Source organism: Heterodontus francisci, chromosome 38 (genome assembly GCF_036365525.1).
Source record: "Heterodontus francisci isolate sHetFra1 chromosome 38, sHetFra1.hap1, whole genome shotgun sequence".
In the NCBI taxonomy this organism is placed as follows: domain Eukaryota; kingdom Metazoa; phylum Chordata; class Chondrichthyes; order Heterodontiformes; family Heterodontidae; genus Heterodontus; species Heterodontus francisci.
Window position 1 is genome coordinate 25781738 of NC_090408.1, and position 21822 is coordinate 25803559.

The 21822-nt window shown below is 39.8% G+C and overlaps 1 protein-coding gene across 1 annotated transcript in view; it reads right to left on the bottom strand.

The window, feature by feature from the left end:
* aldh1a2 (aldehyde dehydrogenase 1 family, member A2) overlaps positions 1 to 21001 on the bottom strand; it is a 74989-nt gene extending 53988 nt beyond the window's left edge. Inside the window, exon 1 of the mRNA XM_068017894.1 lies at positions 19524 to 21001. Coding sequence (XP_067873995.1) covers positions 19524 to 19640 — 117 coding nt within the window. The 5' untranslated portion in view covers positions 19641 to 21001. The remainder of the gene's footprint in view (positions 1 to 19523) is intronic.
* Between the last annotated feature and the right edge of the window lie 821 nt (positions 21002 to 21822).

The following is a 21822-nucleotide window of genomic DNA, read 5'->3' on the forward strand; positions in this document are numbered from 1 at the left end:
TAGGTTAGATTCTGAATACAATAATGTTTGATTTAGGATATAGTAAGTCCCAGGCTACTATTTCATTGCTCCAGTGCTGATGAAGGGTTCCACCTATAATGTATATTTCTTTCAGATGCTGACTGACCCGCTGTCTATTCCTATTTTTAGCCCAGACTTCCAGTAATAAATGTATTTCTGTTAAGTAAATACATACAATGATTTAGAATTTTATAGCACAGAAATAGGCCATTCATTCGGTCCATCAGGTCTATGCTAGTGTTTATGCTCCACAAGAGCCTCCTCCCACCCTACCTCATCTCACCTTATCAATGTATCCTTCTATTCCTTTCTCCTTCATGAATTTACCTTGTGTCCCCTTAAATGCACCAATGCTATTCACCTCAATGACTCCATGTGGTAACGAGTTCCACATTCTCACCAACCACTGAGTAAAGAAATTTCTCCCAAATTCCTTATTGGAACCTTATATTTATGGCTCGCGGTTTTAGACTCCCCACAGTGGAAACAGCTTCTCTCTGTTTACTTTATCAAACCCCCTCATAATTTTAAAGGCCTCCATCAGGTCACCTTTCAGTCTTCTCCCTTCTAGAGAAAAGTGCTCCAGCTTTTTCAGCCTCTCCTGGTAGCTGTGCCATTTCAGTTCTGGTATCATCCTTGTAAATCTTTCTTGCACTTTCTCCACTGCTTCTATATCCTTTTTGTAATATGAACACCAGAACTGTGCACAGCACTCTAAATGTGGTCTAACCAAGGTTCAGTGTATGTTTAATGTAACTTCTCTGCTTTTAAATTCTATCCCTCTAAAATGAATCCCAGTGTTTCACTTTTTTTTTTACTTTGTTAGCCTGTGTTGTTACTCTTAATGATTCTCCTTTAATCTCTTCTATTTCACGATGCAATAAAAAATTACATATTTATTCTGTATTCTGGAATGTGTTTTGTAGTTCTGATTATTAAGTGATAATTTTCTATTATTTCTTTGCTGTCCTATCTTCTTTGGCCTCCTTATCTCGAGAGACAATGGGTAAGCGCCTGGAGGGGGTCAGTGGTGTGTGGAGCAGCGCCTGGAGTGGCTATAAAGGCCAATTCTAGAGTGACAGACTCTTCCACAGGTGCTACAGAAAAATGTGTTTGTTGGGGCTGTTACACAGTTGGCTCTCCCCTTGTGCCTCTGTCTTTTTTCCTGCCAACTGCTAAGTCTCTTCGACTCGCCACACTTTAGCCCCGTCTTTATGGCTGCCCGCCAGCTCTGGCGAACGCTGGCAACTGACTCCCACGACTTGTGATCAATGTCACAGGACTTCATGTCGCGTTTGCAGACGTCTTTAAAGCGGAGACATGGACGGCCGGTGGGTCTGATACCAGTGGCGAGCTCGCTGTACAATGTGTCTTTGGGGATCCTGCCATCTTCCATGCGGCTCACATGGCCAAGCCATCTCAAGCGCCGCTGACTCAGTAGTGTGTATAAGCTGGGGATGTTGGCCACCTCGAGGACTTCTGTGTTGGAGATACGGTCCTGCCACCTGATGCCAAATATTCTCCGGAGGCAGCGAAGATGGAATGAATTGAGGCGTCGCTCTTGGCTGACATACATTGTCCAGGCCTCGCTGCCGTAGAGCAAGGTACTGAGGACACAGGCTTGATACACTCGGACTTTTGTGTTCCGTGTCAGTGCACCATTTTCCCACACTCTCTTGGCCAGTCTGGACATAGCAGTGGAAGCCTTTCCCATGCGCTTGTTGATTTCTGCATCTAGAGACAGGTTACTGGTGATAGTTGAGCCTAGGTAGGTGAACTCTTGAACCACTTCCAGAGCGTGGTCGCCAATATTGATGGATGGAGCATTTCTGACATCCTGCCCCATGATGTTCGTTTTCTTGAGGCTGATGGTTAGGCCAAATTCATCGCAGGCAGCCGCAAACCTGTCGATGAGACTCTGCAGGCACTCTTCAGTGTGAGATGTTAAAGCAGCATCGTCAGCAAAGAGGAGTTCCCTGATGAGGACTTTCCGTACTTTGGACTTCGCTCTTAGATGGGCAAGGTTGAACAACCTGCCCCCTGATCTTGTGTGGAGGAAAATTCCTTCTTCAGAGGACTTGAAAGCAGCAGGGAGAAGAAAATCCCAAAAAGTGTGGGTGCGAGAACACAGCCCTGTTTCACACCACTCAGGATAGGAAAGGGCTCTGATGAGGAGCCACCATGTTGAATTGTGCCTTTCATATTGCCATGGAATGAGGTTTTATTTATTTATTTTTATTTTAGAGATACAGCACTGAAACAGGCCCTTCGGCCCACCGAGTCGGTGCCGACCAACAACCACCCATTTATATTAACCCTACAGTAATCCCATATTCCCTGCCACCTACCTACACTAGGGGCAATTTACAATGGCCAATTTGCCTAAAACCTGCAAGTCTTTGGCAGTGGGAGGAAACCGGAGCACCCGGGGAAAACCCACGCGGTCACAGGGAGAACTTGCAAACTCCGCACAGGCAGTACCCAGAATTGAACTCGGGTCCCTGGAGCTGTGAGGCTGCAGTGCTAACCACTGCGCCACTGTGCCGCCCCAGTGATGATACTTAGTAGCTTATAACATACCCTTATTTCAGTTTGTGTTTTTGTTCCATTTCTGAAATTTAGAACGGATCATGTGTGAACAGGTATGCAGTCAAATTTTAAGATATTGGTTATATATATGGTTAGATCTATGCCCATTTATGCTTATACAGTATACATAACACAATCTATCCAACTATAACCAGTTCTTTATTAAATCAACAATGAATGATTCATGGATTTAATCCAAGAATAGGGAACAAAGAGAAGTTGATTGCTTTCATTTATTTGAGAACTCTTATTCTAGTCAAGAACCTACAAGATTATTCATTAAATCCATCAGCAGATGGCTGAGGATGAATCAATATTTATTTTAAATTGATTAGTTCCACTATATTTTCTTTAAATATTTAATAATCTTTAAATTGATTTCCTACATATCGCAAGAGCAGGATACTTGACCACAAATATTTCTCATGGATGTCGTGGGATGTTTTTGTATTTTCAGCCTCACACATGTTTTGTTACCGGAAGAGTTTTCACATCCCAAATAATGGTTTCCCACATGAGGAATAACTTTAGGTGAATGGAGGATTGAGTGAATGGGAATTTCTTGTATTTTAATTGATTTAGTAGCTGGTTGCAACTTCATTCCATGGAAATAATTCCTTTTTCATATGTGGCTTCCTGCTTTGAGAGTTTTTGACTCCCATGCTCAAAGAGGCAGGCATCAAATGCTCAGCTATTTTGAAGCATTAACAGCTGTTTGGCTTCCAGTGTCTTCCAAGTCATGGAATGACACAGTTTTGTAAATATTCCATAACCTCATGCATATTGGGCACCTGTGCCTAGGGTAACTCAGGAAATTTCATATCCTGTTCCAACTTAAAAACTTCATTTCCGGCCTTTGGAACATTCAGAACTTGCAATTATCATTGTAATGGAAGCGACATGAGCATGGGAAACACAAGTATTGTTGCAGAGGCACTCAATGTTACTATCTAAATGTGGCACAGATTTAATAATCTAAATTCTGAATAAATATCATACTGTGACTGTTTATCAATTGTTATGAACATTTGAGATACAATAATCCTTGTACACATGACTCCAAGTATAATCATTAGTTTGTAATCTATGTACCATGAAGCTGTGTGTACATGATCAAATTTTGGACATCGGTAACAGATAGAAAACTGGAATTCATACTGAAATAGGAGCATCTGTGTCTTACAGTAACTGTGCAATAAAGCTATAGTTACAAAGCTAATCAAATGGAGTCTTGATTCTTAAGTTGTACTTTATTTTAACACTCAGAAGGTCATAAGTGAGGGACAAATTTCCACTGTAAATCACAGCACTAATAGCCCTGATCATTTAAAATGTTCCTCGACAACGACTTAATGTTCGTGTACATAGAGCTAAATTATGTTATCACCAGGAAATTCAGCATCAGATGAGGTCAATAATAATCTGTACTTTGTTTTGCTTGGTCTACACACTTGTATGCTTGTAACTAAAAAGAGTCTATGATTCCGACAAGAAAGGGCTGAAGGGAAAACTAGGTACAATAACTTTGTAAATTTATGACTTTACCTGATATTAGTAAATAATGCTTTGAGGTTCAAATGGGCAGACAAGTCACTCCAGTTCATCTCTCTTTTGCATGCCTCTTATTGGTGGACTACTGAATCACACAGACAAATTGCTGGGAACAGGTTGCCTACCTAACTTCTAAGCGAAGGAATGGTGCATGAGGGTATCAAAAAACTATTCAAAAAATTGAGATGGGAATATAAATAATTAATAATAAATTCATTTACTACACCTCCTCCATTCTGCCATAGAATCTTCTGGAGACTGCGTAGTGGCCACAGTCATTAAGATTAGATTTTTTTTTTAGATTAGAGATACAGCACTGAAACAGGCCCTTCGGCCCACCGAGTCTGTGCCGACCATCAACCACCCATTTATACTAATCCTACACTAATCCCATATTCCTACCAAACATCCCCACCTGTCCCTATATTTCCCTACCACCTACCTATACTAGTGACAATTTATAATGGCCAATTTACCTACCAACCTGCAAGTCTTTTGGCAGGAAACCGGAGCACCCGGAGAAAACCCACGCAGACACAGGGAGAACTTGCAAACTCCACACAGGCAGTACCCAGAATCGAACCCGGGTCCCTGGAGCTGTGAGGCTGCAGTGCTAACCACTGCGCCACTGTGCCGCCCTAGTTGTTGTTGTAGATGTAGTTAAAATATTCTTACAATGAACATGATTTGTACTCCGAAAATATTTAAATAGAAATATAAATGAAGTGAATGAACACAGAGCATTAAATGTCTTACTGTTGCATAGAAAATGCCTGACGTTTCAACAAGATTATTATCTGTGCCAGATCTTTTATGTGAGACACGTGGCCATAATCTAGGAATCAAAGAGCTGTGGATGAGAAATGGCTATCCCACCCATCAGCCTCACCCTGTCTAACTGGGAATAGTTATCAGTGCCTCCTACAGTCTCTCCAAGTGCCACTCCCAAGCTTAACCTAACTGGTATTCTTATTATTTTGCATCACATCTGCAGTTACGTCCCTCCTATGCTTTATCAGAAAGCTTCCAAGTTCTCTCTTGAAGAAAGCAGCAGGCACTGGATTGGACATCATGTCATGTTCTGCATGTTATGTCCACATTTTATTCAAAGGCGTTCTGTCTCAGTTACAGTTTAGCTTCCGGTTTTCTAATTTGGCACTGGCTTTCGAATCCCATTTTAGTGGTTAACCTAATACCTTCATATCAACACCATTCGTAAGCTTAAATAGATTAATTCAATTATCTTTACTCTTGTACAAATGTATATGTACAAATTATCTTTCTAAAAAAAAGCTTGCATGAAAGTGATTTACGTTCAGATTTCAGTGCTTTAAAGGACAGAATAAGAGCTGAAAAGTGCAATTCGGTTGGATACCTCTTTTTCGACCAGCTTTCTTCTGTGCCATAAATATCTATGATCGTACGAATACAAATTTCCAATAGTGTGGATAGGTTAGATGTACCAGTTTGACACCATTTTTACAGAGGTGCAAGAATACAACACTGCCCACTATTCATTCACACTGGTCTCTAATCAGGGAAAACATGTACATGTACAAACTTGCTCAGTATCCTCTGATTTTTCTGTGAGACTTCTATTGTAAAAATGAACCAATGAGGCAGTCAGCACTTTTCTAACATCTGAGACATAAAGTAGGTCCAGAAAATGGTTTGGTCTCTTCTTAAACCTTAATTTAAGTCTTAACAGTTGGTTTGCAGAAGTTACTGCAACTGATGTGAAGTCGAACTGTGTGAGACTACTCCAGCCTCACGCCTGCTACATAATACCAAACTGACACTACAGCCAGAACTGCCTTGTTAGTGGTGCAATATATGCTGTAAAACTGCACCATTACTATCACCTGACTACTAAGTACAGAGAGTTTGTCGAACCTGCTGGAACTTTTACTCAGTGCTCCTATTGGTATTTCCCAATGTTCCGTTTGCTTTATTGATCACTGACATTGTATTGACCAGTTCAAGGACTGTCAATAATACCTCTCCCAATTTTTTTCCGAGCATAATCTTAAAATGTAACTGTGAATAATGTAATTATGACTATAGATTTCCACACCTCACAGCAATATCTGCATTTGGCCTCTAAGTATAATTTGCTAATTGTTAGCCCATGTACTGAATCTCTCCAAATTACAAATTTTGGCACACATGGCTGCACACAGTATGATCTCCAAAGAGTTCAGTATTACGTACAATCTTAATGCTGCAGCTTATTAACCTTTCTTTTGTGCCACTTACAGCGAAAGTGAATGTATAATCCTGAGCAGCTCCATCTGCTGCCACTTCAAGCAATGACCAGTATCACTGTGTTTTTCCCTTTTATTATTTTAATTAAAGCAAAAGCAGAAAAAATGTTTGCATGCCTTCTGAGATCTTGCTGCATTACACATTGCAAGGTACTTGGGCATAGTTCTGTATAGTTCTGTATATTACATTGATTGGCAGAGTCAGGGTTTGGATCAGGAGGACTGATTCAGTGGATTTAATGGGCTTTATCTTGGATGAGTATATGGTCCCTATATAGGTGAAGGCAAGTTTTGCAATCTATCTGATAGTTGGTTGTTCCTGATCCTCCAGCAGATGAAAGGGCAGTCTGTCGGGGTTGAATGAAATATGGTTGCAGAAAGAGGTACCTTCCCATCTCTATCTATTAGTATCAACTGGCAAATGTACCACCGGTGCTTTGTCTATGTTACCTGTGGGGTGCGTCAGGTTGCACCGCAACTAGGGGATGCAACTTCTTGAATGAGGGTGCAGGTTTTAGGGGTACCTTGTTCCACTTGTAGTAGGTATAAGGTTTAGTTTGGGAGGAATGGAGAGTCCTAACGTAGTGCAAGTGGTTGTCAGAACATCTGAAGTCCTGGAGATAGAAGGATGGCCAGAATGTGTGCAGGAAGGTATGATTCTGGTTGCAGTTTCACCAGCACTCTCCTGTCAGTGGCAGGCACAACTTTTGACACTTGTGTGAACGAACCTGGTATGGTCTGGGTGGACCAGTGAATAGGCCAATAGTTACCTAGCTAATTACCAATCCAACTAAGTACTTCCCCTTTCAATCCATGAACTGTTACCTGTGCCTAAAGATTTACACAAAGCACCTTAAACAAATGGATTTTGAAAGTCTAAATATATATGTTTTAATGCCTGCTGGATACCTGGTATCTATTAGCACATGCCATGTTCATTCTTGCCCCTGAGGGGAAGAATTGCTTTGGTCACTATGTTTAACAACATTGTAAATACTTTTGAATGCATTTACCATGCTGCGACACGTAACACCCAGAGTAAATCTTTTCCCCTGGTGTGAGAGATCGCAGAAGATTCTGTTTCTGCTTGAACCAGTTTAAACAATTTGGAGCAGATACAATACCCAACAAACACCAAGCTCACTGTTTGTAAGATTTATGTTATGGTCTACCATGTTAAGGATGAGTTTTCCTGGACAAGTAATAACATCGTAGCTAGTGGCAGCATTACAGTGCAATGCTGTGCAGTGCAATTGTGTGATTGCCTCCTTTACAAGACTATTAAAGACAGGGCTATGATTTACCTATGAGTCATAGTAGGTAATAGTAGCTGCTGGAAAATATTATCTTTTAATACTATTGTGAATGACAAGGTAGTCTTGATGAGTTTTTATGGTTTCAATGAGTCACAGATGTTTTTTTCTCTTTTCTTTGTTGTGGCACAAAACTGCACTACTTGTATCTCGAGCCATCAGCAGGAAGTTAAAAAAGTGCTTCCAGTCATCGCTAATAACAGGACGCAACTCTTTGTAACCATTACACCAAGGATTATTTCCATATACTCTACATTCTTTGTAACTTTAAAGTTTAATTTAGCATTTCTAGCAATCCTACATTTTTAATATATTTCACAATAATTATGTGTTTTGAAGTTTAAATCAATTCCCGCATGTTTATTTATCAAACATTAACACAATCAAATAGTCTTTATATGAAGTCAAAGGAGGTTTAAATGTTGTTTAATCATGTTCATTTTAACAATGAACTTAAACTATGCTGCATAACATTGCATCTTTGTATGTATGTTCAATGTAGTTAGTATTCTATATGTCAGGCTGCAAGTTCCAGTGAAAAGTACAAATGACAGGAAAATATTTTTTAAGACATGAAATAGTCCAGAAAATTCAGAAGCAATTTTACTTCTGATTTTAACTGATAAAGCAGAAACTGGTATTAGGCTACTCAGTGTTAGAAGTCTGGCAAAAACTAACTTAGATTACTTAATAACAAATCCAAACTGATTCTACCTTTCTTTGTAAATCAGACTGCAATGGAAATTGCAGACATTCCAGTTTCCAAAGGGAATTGAGGTATTAGTCTCTTCTCCAATGTCCAGTCACATTGCCTCCCGTAAATTGCCCAATGTCTTGTTAAGAATTATTCCTGCTATTAGCCTCTTACATATTTTAAGTATGTAAATCAGTTTAAGGATTAATCCTTATTATAAACCTATATATTGCCACCACACCACACAGAAGATGTTACTATAATAACTTTTGCTTTCATGTGAAGTACATTATTTTGATGTAAAACTGCTACACTGAGTGAAATACAACCTAAGGTTAAAGGTTAAGTTGGACCAATCCTGCAAACTACATTTAAATTTCAGTGCAATATCCATAAGGGCTGGCACAATTCTTTTTCCAGGGACACTATGAATGTCATACTTAGATTGAACCACCAAGAAGCATCTTTGAGGGATATGGCTTGCCTCATGAAGTGAGGAAAAGTGAAGGAAAGGATTGCCCATCCCTTCCTTTCCCTTCCTCCAAATGTTTGTAACAAAAAAACTGCAGGGGTATAGGGAAAGGGCAGGGGAGTGGGACTAGCTGAATTGCTCTTGCAGGGAGCCAGCATGTGCACAAAGGGTGAATGGCCTCCTTCTGTGCTGTAACTGTTCAATGATTTCTATGATTCTATGTCCTGGATGAGACTAGAAGAACTCAACCAAACAGAGAAAACCAAACGCAAAGAATTTGTGTGATTGGAAATTATACAGGGAACTCTTAGCCAAGGATTTAATATTCTATTGCACATGAGAGACCAAATACTTAGTTGGCATATAGAAGGTCTAATTTGTTCACTTTGCAACACTGTTTAAGCACATTAAGGCATGCTTACCGATATTACAACAGTCATACTGCACATTTCCTATCCTGAGTGATTTATCATAAAATGATTATATGCATTTATTATACAGATTGCTGTTAGATATTTAACTTCCCCAATACTCTCCCAGAACACACCTTAAACTCTGGAGACCAAAATATGTCATATTTCCAGCCCTGATTTTTTTCAAGCAAAGCTGTTTTTCAAGGAACCAATTCACCACTGTATTGCATTGTTAAGCTTTGATAGCGAAGACTGCAAAATGCTACATTGCCAGCCAATGCTGTTTTCTAATCTACCAACAAGATGTAATTAGATTATAAAGCAGCTTGGGGGTGGTGAACGGACAGCTATACCTTGAAGATGGGGCTTTATATCACACAGAACTAAATTTATTTGAATGGCCACTTATTTCAGTGTAAATTTCAGAAACCAGTAAAATGAAATCCTATTTTCACATCCAGACATCACTAAAGAGTTTGGTATGTTTGTGGATAGTTTGTTTCTTTGGAATATTATTATGCTTTATTGTTCGAGTTACAAAATACAAAGCAGCTTTTGGGTTCTTGTATTTTGCATTCCAAAGTCATTCAAGAGAGACTTTCTGATATCAGTCTGAAAAAAGACTCAAACAGTGTAGGCAAAGGCTTCATTACTGCTAATCAGGACCAACAAGGATTATAAGCATTAGGAATGTAGAAGCATTTGTGTCTTGGTGAGAATGCTTAGTGGGAGGGCTGCTTCACATTCATAGAATGGGAGGGGAGAACACTGACTGTCTTTTACTATCAGCCATCAATCTGTTATGAAACTAGGAATGTAACTTGACATTTTGTTATGGAACAAAATACTTGCACCAAATGTTTGCACTATCTATTTTCCTTGTCTCCTCAATTAGTCATGAAATTTACATATGGCAACAGAGCAAGCATAGGGCACTGAAGTGTTTATTTTCCTTCTTTGAACAACATATCTGAGGGATGCTGTTCAATTCCAAATGTTTGCTGATTTCCAGAATTTGGGACTCAATGCCACAGTGGCTAGTGTATTTGTGGTCAATGACAATAGCACCGACATTTTATTTTACCTTATTTAAATGAACATTAAATGAACATAGCAAGAGTTCTTTACAACATATCTGATGACAAAGTTGTTTAGGCTTTGCAATTTGATCTAAAAAGGGCATCGTAACATCTTTCCTACAATTCCTGAGCAGATTTTAAAGCATTCCTAGAGGAACCTAAGTACCTGTCACTTCACTACTAATTTTAAAAAATGTTCTATATGTCATTTTATATGTCTAGACCCTGAGTTTTCTTGCTTTCTCTGTTTTGCTGTTTAGGTATAATGCTCTGTGGTGTTAGAAACGTGTGCGCAGTGGTGTCACTAGGATTTTGCCAAAGTGCAAAATTAGCTGCATGAAACATTTTGCTCACATTAACTGTGAAAAGCACCGTGCTGTACAAGTATAGATTTTTGTCTTTCCAATCTCGGTCTAAACCTTAGAGGGCAATTCAAGATTATAGCTCAAAAATAACTGGTGCTGACATTAGTGGATGAATGCTTAACATTTTAGCATAACATTCCTCTATCCACTATTTTAATATGTGTGTTAATGTGATAACTTTAAACAGGTTAAAACCTTCACTAAAATAAGAATATGTTGAACATTAATTTGCTTCACATTATACACAGTACAGTGGGATGGTTACATGTTTATGAGTGATCGTGGGAGCACTCTGATGTGATGAATTAAGGTTGTTATATATAGCTCAAGAAAATATTTCCTACAGCATATTGCCATTAATATGCTAAATAAATTTAGTAACAGCACTGTGTATGCAAATGTATACATCTGTTTCTATATTTGTATATGCACAGCATATGGATGTATATGAACATTTATTTATGTGTATGTATGTGAGTAAAAATCTGCTATCTAGATGTATCTTTGTATTTCTATATGCATTTACAGGAGATTCCACTGTTCTGTTGCTGGATGAAAATTAATGTTATCTAAAGAATGGTCCCCTGATCAAACAGAGGAGATTGCAGGAATGTCAACTTCATTTGCAACGGCTCCATTTGGCCCAATCACCCGCCTTGGCAATGATGAATCACCAGCAGTATCCCTACCTTCGCCCGTTTGATCTCAGCTCAGCAAGACTTAGTTTTGATCTGAAGAACTCCAGATCACTTGGGTCAGAGACAAATAGCAGAGCCGCTGACCTGCACAGTGGTAGAATGAATAATTTAGGCCAAAGTGATGAAGATACTACTTGAACATTCTCTGCCCATAACATCTCGTCCATTAATGCTATGCCCTTACCAATTCTCTATGCTTTCCTGAAGTCATGTTAAACAGGTTCAAGTGGCATTTGAATTAGTTTGGTTCTTTGGTTGTTCTTATCACTTGGGTGTTGTATTACCTGTGAATATCTCTTCCAGACAACAGGACTGACTGTGAATGCTGTTTTATCATGAACAATTTTTTTAAAAGATATAACTTGTAGAATTCATTAAAGTAGACTCTCTGACTACCAACAAATGAAATAAATGTGACGATAGTTATATATCAACATAATCGAATGTTATCACTCTAAGTACCAGATACAAGGGGGCACTGGAATGCTATCAACTTCATTGGTGTTTGAAAGAGTTAAAAACATCCTGACAGCTCAAAGTGATTAACCTTTACATGAAACTAGGCATGACATTCTAGGTAAAAGTTTCAAACAAAATGTCAGCATTTATGAGATAAAGGTGTGAAGTAACAAACCCCAGCACCACAGCAACCTGAAGCTTTGCTGAATAAATGGTCCTTTCTTCTGTTGCCCAGTGCATCCAGCTCCTTCCTCTGCTGGAATCCTTTCATGAATTTGATATAATGATACCAAAATGTGGAGGAAAGCTCATTACTGCTCCTGCTGTTTACAAGGCAGGATTTATGCTCAATAGACTGAACTTTGTGACACAAAATCACTAAATGGCTAGAACCACCAGCAATGCTTTCATTTGTGAAATTTATCACGCAGACAGTGCATATACCTATCAATGTGTGGAGGTGTGGAAGGCCGTATTAATTACAACCAACACATGTAGCCTGATAACCAGCCGTCTTTTAAAGAAGCTTCAATGAAAATGCACTGGAAAAAGTTAATTCACCGCAACCCTTTGGTCTTGCCTGGTATACAATATCACATCAATTCAATCCATTTAGCAAGGTCTAAACTCTCTAGAGAGGTAAATGAAGTCTAATGTTGTTGTTATTCCAGGTTCGCTGCTTCCACTCCCCCTGAGAGCTGCTCAGGCAAACAGCTGGGAGAGGCAACTACAAAGACCCCTACTCACACACAGCCACTTTGTGTAGAAAGGGAAAGGTCTTAACTCAGGAATAAGTTATCAAGGGCTTGTTTGTCTAATGGGACATTCAGTCTAAGTAGAAAAGAAACATTTACTCAAAGAAAACATGCAGGAAAATTAGGTCCAATTTGTACTTGCTCAAAGTGTGAGCCCATTACATGCCCAGAGTCAGATTTCCACTAAAGCAATTTGCTGCTAAAATGCTTAATCTGTAACCAGGATCCGACTTAGGTTCTGAAATGTACAGCACTTAACGGTGGAACTGAAACAGGTTTTAATGAACAGTGCCTAATTATGCAGAGAGTGTAAACCATTATTTTTACTAAACAAACTGATGATTTTAAATGAGCTCACTAAAATAAAAATAATAAAATTTGGTGATTATACAACACTTTTATGTGATATCATAACAATGGAGCTTCGAGTAAATATTTGTGTCTTTAAAATTATTTCATATTTGATTTGTTTTCAGTTTGCGTCATCACACAAGTTGTTTTCAGTTGTATTGTCTTCTCCAGCTAGAAAGAAAGGTAGCGCCACAGCCAACTCCACAACTGATTTCAATTCCCCATCAGACAAATACTTTGCAAGATGGCTATGTCAATTTTGAGCTTTGCGATACTAGAATGCTGCAGCAGGACAGGGTGCTAGCAGCTCAGTCAAGAATCAAATCTAGAGCAGAAAGACACAACTGCTGCATAGACTTGAGACTCAATTCCATGACCCTCTGGTAAGGATCCTGGTCTTCTGCAGCCTCTTGTTACATTTCTAAGAAGCGCAGAATAAGACTAGTTGGAATGTAAAAATAAGAACAGGTGATATTTTATGTTGAATGCCATTCATATAATAAGCATTATACATGTTAGATGAGATTGCCCTGCATCAATCAGTAAAATGCACCACTAATTGTTAAGCCATGTGATTCTTTGTGGAAACCTGCTTTCTGTTGCTATCCACCATGCCAGCTTCATTAGCAAATGCATAACAGAAAACATCAATTCCCCTAGGTAGTATTTTTAGTGACTGGTTAATACTGATTTAAACAGGTTAACAGTTTTCTTAAAATATTACACACAGCAACTTGATGCAAATTGACTAACCATTAACAGTAGTGCATAACCCATTTTCATTACAAGGTGTGGAATAACATGCACGGGAGTATATCTCAAGGTAGTAATATATTTTGAGACTGAGATGACATTAACAAAACTCTCAGGTGTGATACAGCAGCTTATGTTATTGTCTCAGCTCCTCAATATGTTACTGTCCTGTAACAGACACATCTAACAAGTCAAATAAACACACTTTTCCATTCAGGTAAGTATGGCAACGATTTCTCTGTTTTATAGTTTGAAGGAAAAGGAAGTAAAAATGTTGCAATTTATAAAACGTATTTGCAGAGCTTCAAACAATACTCAGAAAAACTAAGCAAATTATGAACAATAAGTCCCATAGTTTCTAATGGATTACTTAATCCTGAATTCACTCTGCCTATTGTTTATGATTTGTTTGAGTCTGATATCCCTTTGTAGTTTATTTCCAAAAATATACTTCTCACCTGCTTGTCATGGTGATAAAGATCATTCCTAACTTTCCCTCAGTAGCTCCAATGAGCAGTTGACTAACTCCTGGGCTGTGCTGAGTTACCTGGGACAGGAGCTGTGGTATAAAATTTGGCTGAGTGGTCCCAGGGTAGGAAGGGAAAATGAGAGTTCGCACTGCTAATCACTATTCAGTGACTTCTGCTGGAAGTGTACATATGTGATATTGAGTAAGGACAAGATATGGCTAAGCTATGATGCCCCTATGGTTAATAGCTGACAAGCACTCGACATCAAAGCTCAAAGATCCAACAAGGGCTATTTGCTTGAGATAGCAGAGAACAGCTTCCACCCATAGAATCAAGGAGCCAGCATCATCAGAGGAGGGTTGACAAGAAAAGCAAAACATTGGGAAAAAAATCACTCAGATTCTGATCACTAATCTCATTAACTACCAATTTTCCTTATTTTCTTGTCACATACATGACAAGTATCTGCAACTTTAAGTTATAATGTAATAATAATTGATACAATTTCACTTTATGGGGTTAGAAACAGGATGTTATACACTTAGGTAAGATTTGCATAGTTCTTATTCCAAATGAATAAATTAAACAAAAACACTTTGCAGGTTTGTAATGGAATTTGGAGCACAAATATTGAATTGGATCTAATCACTTAACATTTGTTCATATGGAACATTCATCATTTTTGAATGCTTTTGAAATGTAAAATAAGCTAAATATAATGTGTAGTCCAGAGTTGTCACTCTTGTCACCCTATTTCCTTCCAACATACAATTGCTTATCTAAAATAACAGAGCTGTGTTCATCATTGTATGAAACAGAACCGAACCCACCATTTATTTTCTGTTCTACCTTATTGTGTGGAACATTAAAAAAAGAGTAAATTGGTAAAGAAAATAAGGAGAAACTGTCTCCACTGGCAGGAAGGTTGGTTTCCCAGGGACACAAATTTAAGGTAATTGGCAAAAACAAAAATGAGAGGAGATGAGGGAAATTGCTTTTACGCAGTGAGTTGTTTTGTTCGGGAATGCACTGTCTGGAAGGGTGATGGAAGAAGGTTGAATAGTGACTTTCAAAAGGGATTGGATATATATTTGAAAAGGAAAAAAACTGCAGGGCTATGAGGAAAGAGCAGGGTAGTGGGGCTAACTATATAACTCTTTTAAAGAGCCAGCACAGGTAAAATGGGCTGATTGGCCTCATTTTGTGCTGTATGATTCTATGAAATAATAAAACACTGCACCAACATTTGTTAAAAAGAAAGATCTAGCTTGTCTAGAATGAAACTGCATTGAATTTGTGTAAAGTCTGCATCCTCAGTACACAAGCAACCACTTAATAGAGTATATTTATTTGCAGTTACTAGTCTCAGATTGGGTTCCAACTAGGCAGAACCCTGTTAATGCCGCTTGGCTCTGCACATACAGGACTGTCTCCACATATGCACAGGTCTATCTCCACACAAACGGAGGTCTATCTCCACACAAACACAGAACTATCTCCACATATACACAGGACTATCTCTATATATACATAGGACTATCTCCACACATACACAGGCCTATCTCCACATATACACAGGTCTATTGCCACATATACACAAGTCTATCTCCACATATACACAGGACTATCTCCACAGATACATGGGGCTATCTCCACAGATACACAGGTCAATCTCGACAGATACACAGGTCTATCTCCACACATATACATGGCTATTTCTACACAGTAACAGGGCCATTGGTCAACAGTTAGAAATATAAAGAATCTCTAAACATTTAAGAAGATTTAGTTTAGTTTAGTTTAGAGATACAGCACTGAAACAGACCCTTCGGCCCACCGAGTCTGTGCCGACCATCAACCACCCATTTATACTAATCCTACACTAATTCCATATTCCTACCACATCCCCACCTGTCCCTATATTTCCCTACCACCTACCTATACTAGGGGCAATTTATAATGGCCAACTTACCTATCAACCTGCAAGTCTTTGGCATGTGGGAGGAAACCGGAGCACCCGGAGGAAACCCACGCAGACACAGGGAGAACTTGCAAACTCCACACAGGCAGTACCCAGAATTGAACCCGGGTCGCTGGAACTGTGAGGCTGCGGTGCTAACCACTGCACCACTGTGCAGTGTTTAAGCTATTAACATTTTAGAAGAATCTCTAAACATTTAAGTTACGAGCAGGTAGACAGTGCACTGGATTCACACTCCCATGCCTTACCAAATCAGAGAGTTAAAATGTTGTCGCATGAAATTTTAACATCAGCGCCCAACAGCTTGAGTTTCACGCCATGCTAAACGTGTGTAGTGCAAATTGGGTGTAAAGGCCTAAAGTGACTTTGAGGTGAAGCAGTGAAATCTCCTCCCCCAAGGAGCCTCAGATCTCTTCACTCTAGTGTCAGGTCTTCCCCTAACTTGGGACTCAGGCTGCATTTAGACTGTAACAGTGGAAATGTGAATACGCTCTTTGGTCTGCCAGAAACTTGCTGGTCTTCCAGTGCAAAGGAGCTGTCCATGACTGGATGTTGCAGACTGGCTCACTCCAATGTCCAGGGCTACGTGCTGAGGGATACACTAAAGCTTTGGGCAGCTACTGCAAAGGCATGATGGGGAAAGGCCACTGTCTAATGCCCACCCAGCTTGGTACACAGAGGGGCTGGAACACGTGTAAAACCCTTAAGGGGGCTATATGTTTGACCTGAAATGTACATTGTACACATAACCTGTAATTGAGGTACCCCAGTACACTTAAGAGTGCCACATATTGTAATGAAAGAAACTGAATTGTATTGCATTTCATGTAATGTCGAATTTTAACTGTTATATAATGTATTTTTACAAATTTTATGAATAAAGTATGTTTTTTGAAAAAAAAACGTTGTCATTTTGCTTATTACATTGTAACATTGCTGGCTCACAACTTTACTGTGCCCTCGAATGTATAATTCTCCCTTTTCTTGAAGAATTTGACTTTTAAACATTCAACTTTCTCAGCGGCGACTTGTGAAGCTGCGCGTTTGACATTCAAGAGTCAATAATTTAATTACAACGGTCCAAGCTCTGAATGTGTCAATGTTTATGGGCGGGAACTTCTCCTGAAAATAAGGACGCAGACTTTAGCCAGACTATACTGGTTGCTGGGGAGTTGGTAGACTCGAGAAGTACAACTGAATGCAGGTTTTGCTGGTTTAAAAATGAAACGGAATATTTTGAATATTCCAGCCGCGCTCTCACACGCACTGAATTCCCGCAGTGGGATATTATGAACTCCCCAAGACTGGTGAGGTCTGGAAAAGCAAGATTGCGATCAACATCAATTTGAAACATATTACAGATCAGCAAAATATAGCCTTAGGCCTCTTTCTCTTTATTCATCTATTTGTGTTACTTTAAACATGCCCTTTTATATTGGCCACACACAGGTCTATATGAACTGATTGTAGATTTTCTGACTACATGATGCACATATATTTCGTCCATATTAATATTTTGGGGGCCACTCGTCCATTTCCATCTTCTCATTGTCAAAAGTGTGGTGTAAAGTTGTGAAAAGTCTCCTACTGTATACACACACGAAGCATTAGCCGTTTCCCCAGATCACCCTTTTTAGGCTCCTGTAATGCAGATTATGCCCCTTATTTTAGGAGTATATGGGGAAGTTACCATCTGGTGAGAAAGCAAGGTTTCATTACCAATTAGATCTGAAAAAAAATCGAAGGGTCACATTACAAATCTTTCCCCATTTCAGCTGTTTGTTTTTCTTTATAATAAATGGGTAAGTGGATACTGCATTAAAGGGCTGGCTGGAGGATTATTCTATACCCAAACCACTAAATAGCCATAAATCTCCCTCAATCCCTGTGGAGATTCACTTGTGCGCAAGGAAAAGATCCCTGCAGAATGCATGATGCACATATTGCTCTGACAGATCTCTACGGAAAAGCATCTTATCACGTTTAGCTCTCGGGGATGTTCAAAGTACGATTCACATTTTCCAAAAAAGCTACATCCCTAAAGAATTGTTTATACAACCCGAAGCCCTGAACACGACCGTTTTACGTTGCAAGTATCTTGAGATGCTCTGAATACAAATTTTAAAAGAGTTATTGATATCCCAGAAATAGATGGAAGAGAGATGCACATTTTAACTAACTCAAGTTTGAAACCACAGCAACACTCAATCGCCGAACATTTTATTATTCATTCTAAGGATTATTGAGTCACATCTTATTAAATAACGAATTCCTGAATGAAACGAGATGATCCATCAGGGCTCTATTGGGTAACACGGGCAGTGAAATAAAACAGCACAGGTTTAGGAGAGGGATGCTTTGGGGCTGAATTGGATCATCACAGAATTCACAGACTATAGAGGAGCTTCCAACAGCTCCCAGTCCTTTGGGAAAAGCAATGAGCAACAGACTGAGATCAGCACCTCACAGACAGACAGACAGACAGACAGAGGACTGGCAGTGCCGTTCAGCACTGACATCACCCTCTCTACAACCAGCTCGGCATCCAAAAGTCACCCAGTAACAAATACTGCGAGGGACAAGGGAGGGATACACCTCACTCCATTCTGGCTGGGCTTCTCAAACCGTCCCTGTGTGTGTGAAAAAAAAAACACTCGTTGCTTAGCTGTTCTTATGTGGCTGAATATCTCGTTGTACACATGACACTCTTGCCGAGCGGGCTGTCTTGAAGTGTCTCCACACTCCTGTTAGTTTAATTCCCCTCTGAAGATGCACCTCGAGGGGGGTGGGGGGGGGGGGGGGGGGGGGAAACACCTGCTGTTCTCATAATCATTTAAAAGGCAAATAAATAAAGAGGCAAGAGTTTGGTTCGGACGAGGTGCTGGAAAGGGAAGAATGAAGGGAGGGGGGGGGGGGATACATGGTACTCGCTTCTTCTCATGCTGGTCAATGTACTTCACTGCTGAATTTAAAGCTGTGAGCACAGAGGGGGGTGCAGTTTGTGTTGGGGAGGGTCGCAGGCGGGTTTAGAAATAGGAAAGTGCATCTTTTTGATGGACTCGGTTCCATCATTAAAAACCACTATTTGAATTCAGCTTGAAATAACAAAACTGCTTCACAACGGCCTTAATATATATAATATATTATATATGTAATATTGCATTTATATATATACATGGGTCCACACATCAGTAACCAAACAGAGCTAAACCAGACAACAGGTAACCTGTTCTCTGGAGTATAATTGCTCTGCACTGGGTTGCTCACACTTCACTGAATAAAAAGGGCCACGTACCTTGGTGTGCTGGATCTCCAGGTTTGGTGTTGGGGACGGCAGCAGTTGGAGAGAAGCGATCAGAGCGGCCGGGTCTGCCTTCACCTCACTGGGGAACTCGATTTCACTGGAAGTCATATCGATTTGTCGAAAGCGAGTTGCAAGTCAGGGATGCCGATTGTTTTTTTTCTACTTTTGCTGATCAGAGATTCTGACTTGTCCCCTGTGCTGTGCCTTTGTATATAAGCAGGTGTCAGTCTGTGTCTCTCTCTTATTGGGCATCAGCTGAGAAGGGGGCTGGGCTGTCCCTGCAGAATGATATACTCCAAAATAAGATGAAACAATCGGACTGTTGCCTTTCCAATGTAAGACTCGCGCACCATTGGCTTCATTAGAGACAATCTGTTTTTGCACTATCTTATCGTCCAAAATACTCTATCTCCCCCTGATCCCATCACCTGTAAATCCCGGAGAAACAATGCCAAGTGGTTCTGGAGCTGAACAATTATAGATGACCTGCACGCTTTCATTCCATTGGATTTTACCACCACTTGAAAACCCCCCCCCAAAATTGTCCACCAGTAAAGCGGGCTGCATAAGGCTGGAGTTGGGGCAATTTACTAACTTCATTCGGAGATACAAAGCAACAAGGTGGAAAGCAAGAAATTTCACCGCTTTATTCCTTTAACCAAATCACGTCCAAAACTTTCAGCTATAAATCACAAAAGGAGAGGCAAGCCAAGCCACTCTTTCTATTCGTAACATCGCCGCGCAGAGCGGATCCCATTCCACTTCGTTGTAGGTGGATAATCCTGTAGTTATTTCGAGTGAGATGGCGCCTCCCTCTCTATAAACCTGCTACATTCCGTCGGGGTCTTGCAGCAGTTTGTAAATTCCGCTGTTTCAGTCCATTCAACCCCTTTGATTCCGACACTGCGCCGAAGCAGATTCCAAATGATTTTGGCTATCTTCCCCCTTCTTATTCTATGTAACGGACTGTATTTCCTCGATTCCTCTTTATCAGGGACATGGATTTTTATTTTTGTGTTTATCTTTCGCTATTAGTCTCTTGAAAGACCTGTGCACGACAGGAAAAGCATCTTTATATGGGTTATATCAGTGCTGTCTAACATATTGTTAAAATTGTCTTCAAACTTACATAAAAAGCATTTTTTTTAAAAAAGGAGACGCGTGTACAGAACAGATGGTTCAGTTATTTTGAGTTGTATTCAGTTTTTAAAAAACTACACCGTGAGGCGACATTTACTGGAGCAGAATAGTTGTGTCATTGTGTGTTGAGCTCACGTTTAAGCCGGCGTCCTCCTCTCTCCCTATGAAACTGTCACTTAAATCTAAACTGAAGCCTCGTACAGACAATAGAAACGAACAGAGGCTCGGAACGATAGTGGACTTTCCCTCACAACCTCCAGACAGTATTCTCCACTTCTCCACAGATGGGGTTCCCCTTGCCAATAAAAACCAAAGTTTTAAGTACACAAAACAGCTTTTTGCGGAACGAAACTAGTCGAATTTGTCCAAAGTAAACGCGCTTTTCACAAAAGGCAGACAGCAACCTCCGGGCGAATGTTTTAGACTCTTGCAGTTCGTCACATTTAACACTTACAGTCCATGCAGCGTCCCCTTTTCGTGTAAGAATGTCAATCCTTAACCATCACAAAACAATGTGTTGGATGGGGGTAACTTTTCTCAACATTTAAAACCTGTCTGATTTTTTTTCCTCTTATATTTTATACATACATTTCCAAATACATTTATCACCCTATCTGACCAAGGACTTCGAGCTGATATATTATCTTTTCTCTCCCTCTGTCTATGCACTGTCACTAGTGCCATCCTTTGGTTAAGATGGTGCCATCTCTCAGATGAAACGTTAAGCTGTCTCTCTGTTCCAATGGTTTCCACGGGCATTTAAGATTCCCTTGGGCTATTTGAGGAGCAGAGAGTTTCCTCGCGTATCTTGGGAAAAATTCCTCCCTCAGCCATTAGCAACAAAAGACAAGTCCCCTTGAACCATCCACCACTTTGCTGTTTGTGGGATCTTCCTATCCCCAAAATGGCTACTCGGGGTTGCCCTTTAAATTAATTCATTGCAAGTGAAACCCTCCGAAACCTTTCCGAGAATCCCAGTAAGGCGTTATAAAAACAGGACATCTTTTTGCTCTTACTGTGATTATGTTACTTTAAATAGCTCCGATTTACAGTGCTAGGAACTATTTTCTGGATCTGTTGCAATTCGTGCAGAAAATGAGGTCAGGCTTTTGCTCTACAGCTTTCAAACGTCCACATTTTATGCGATATT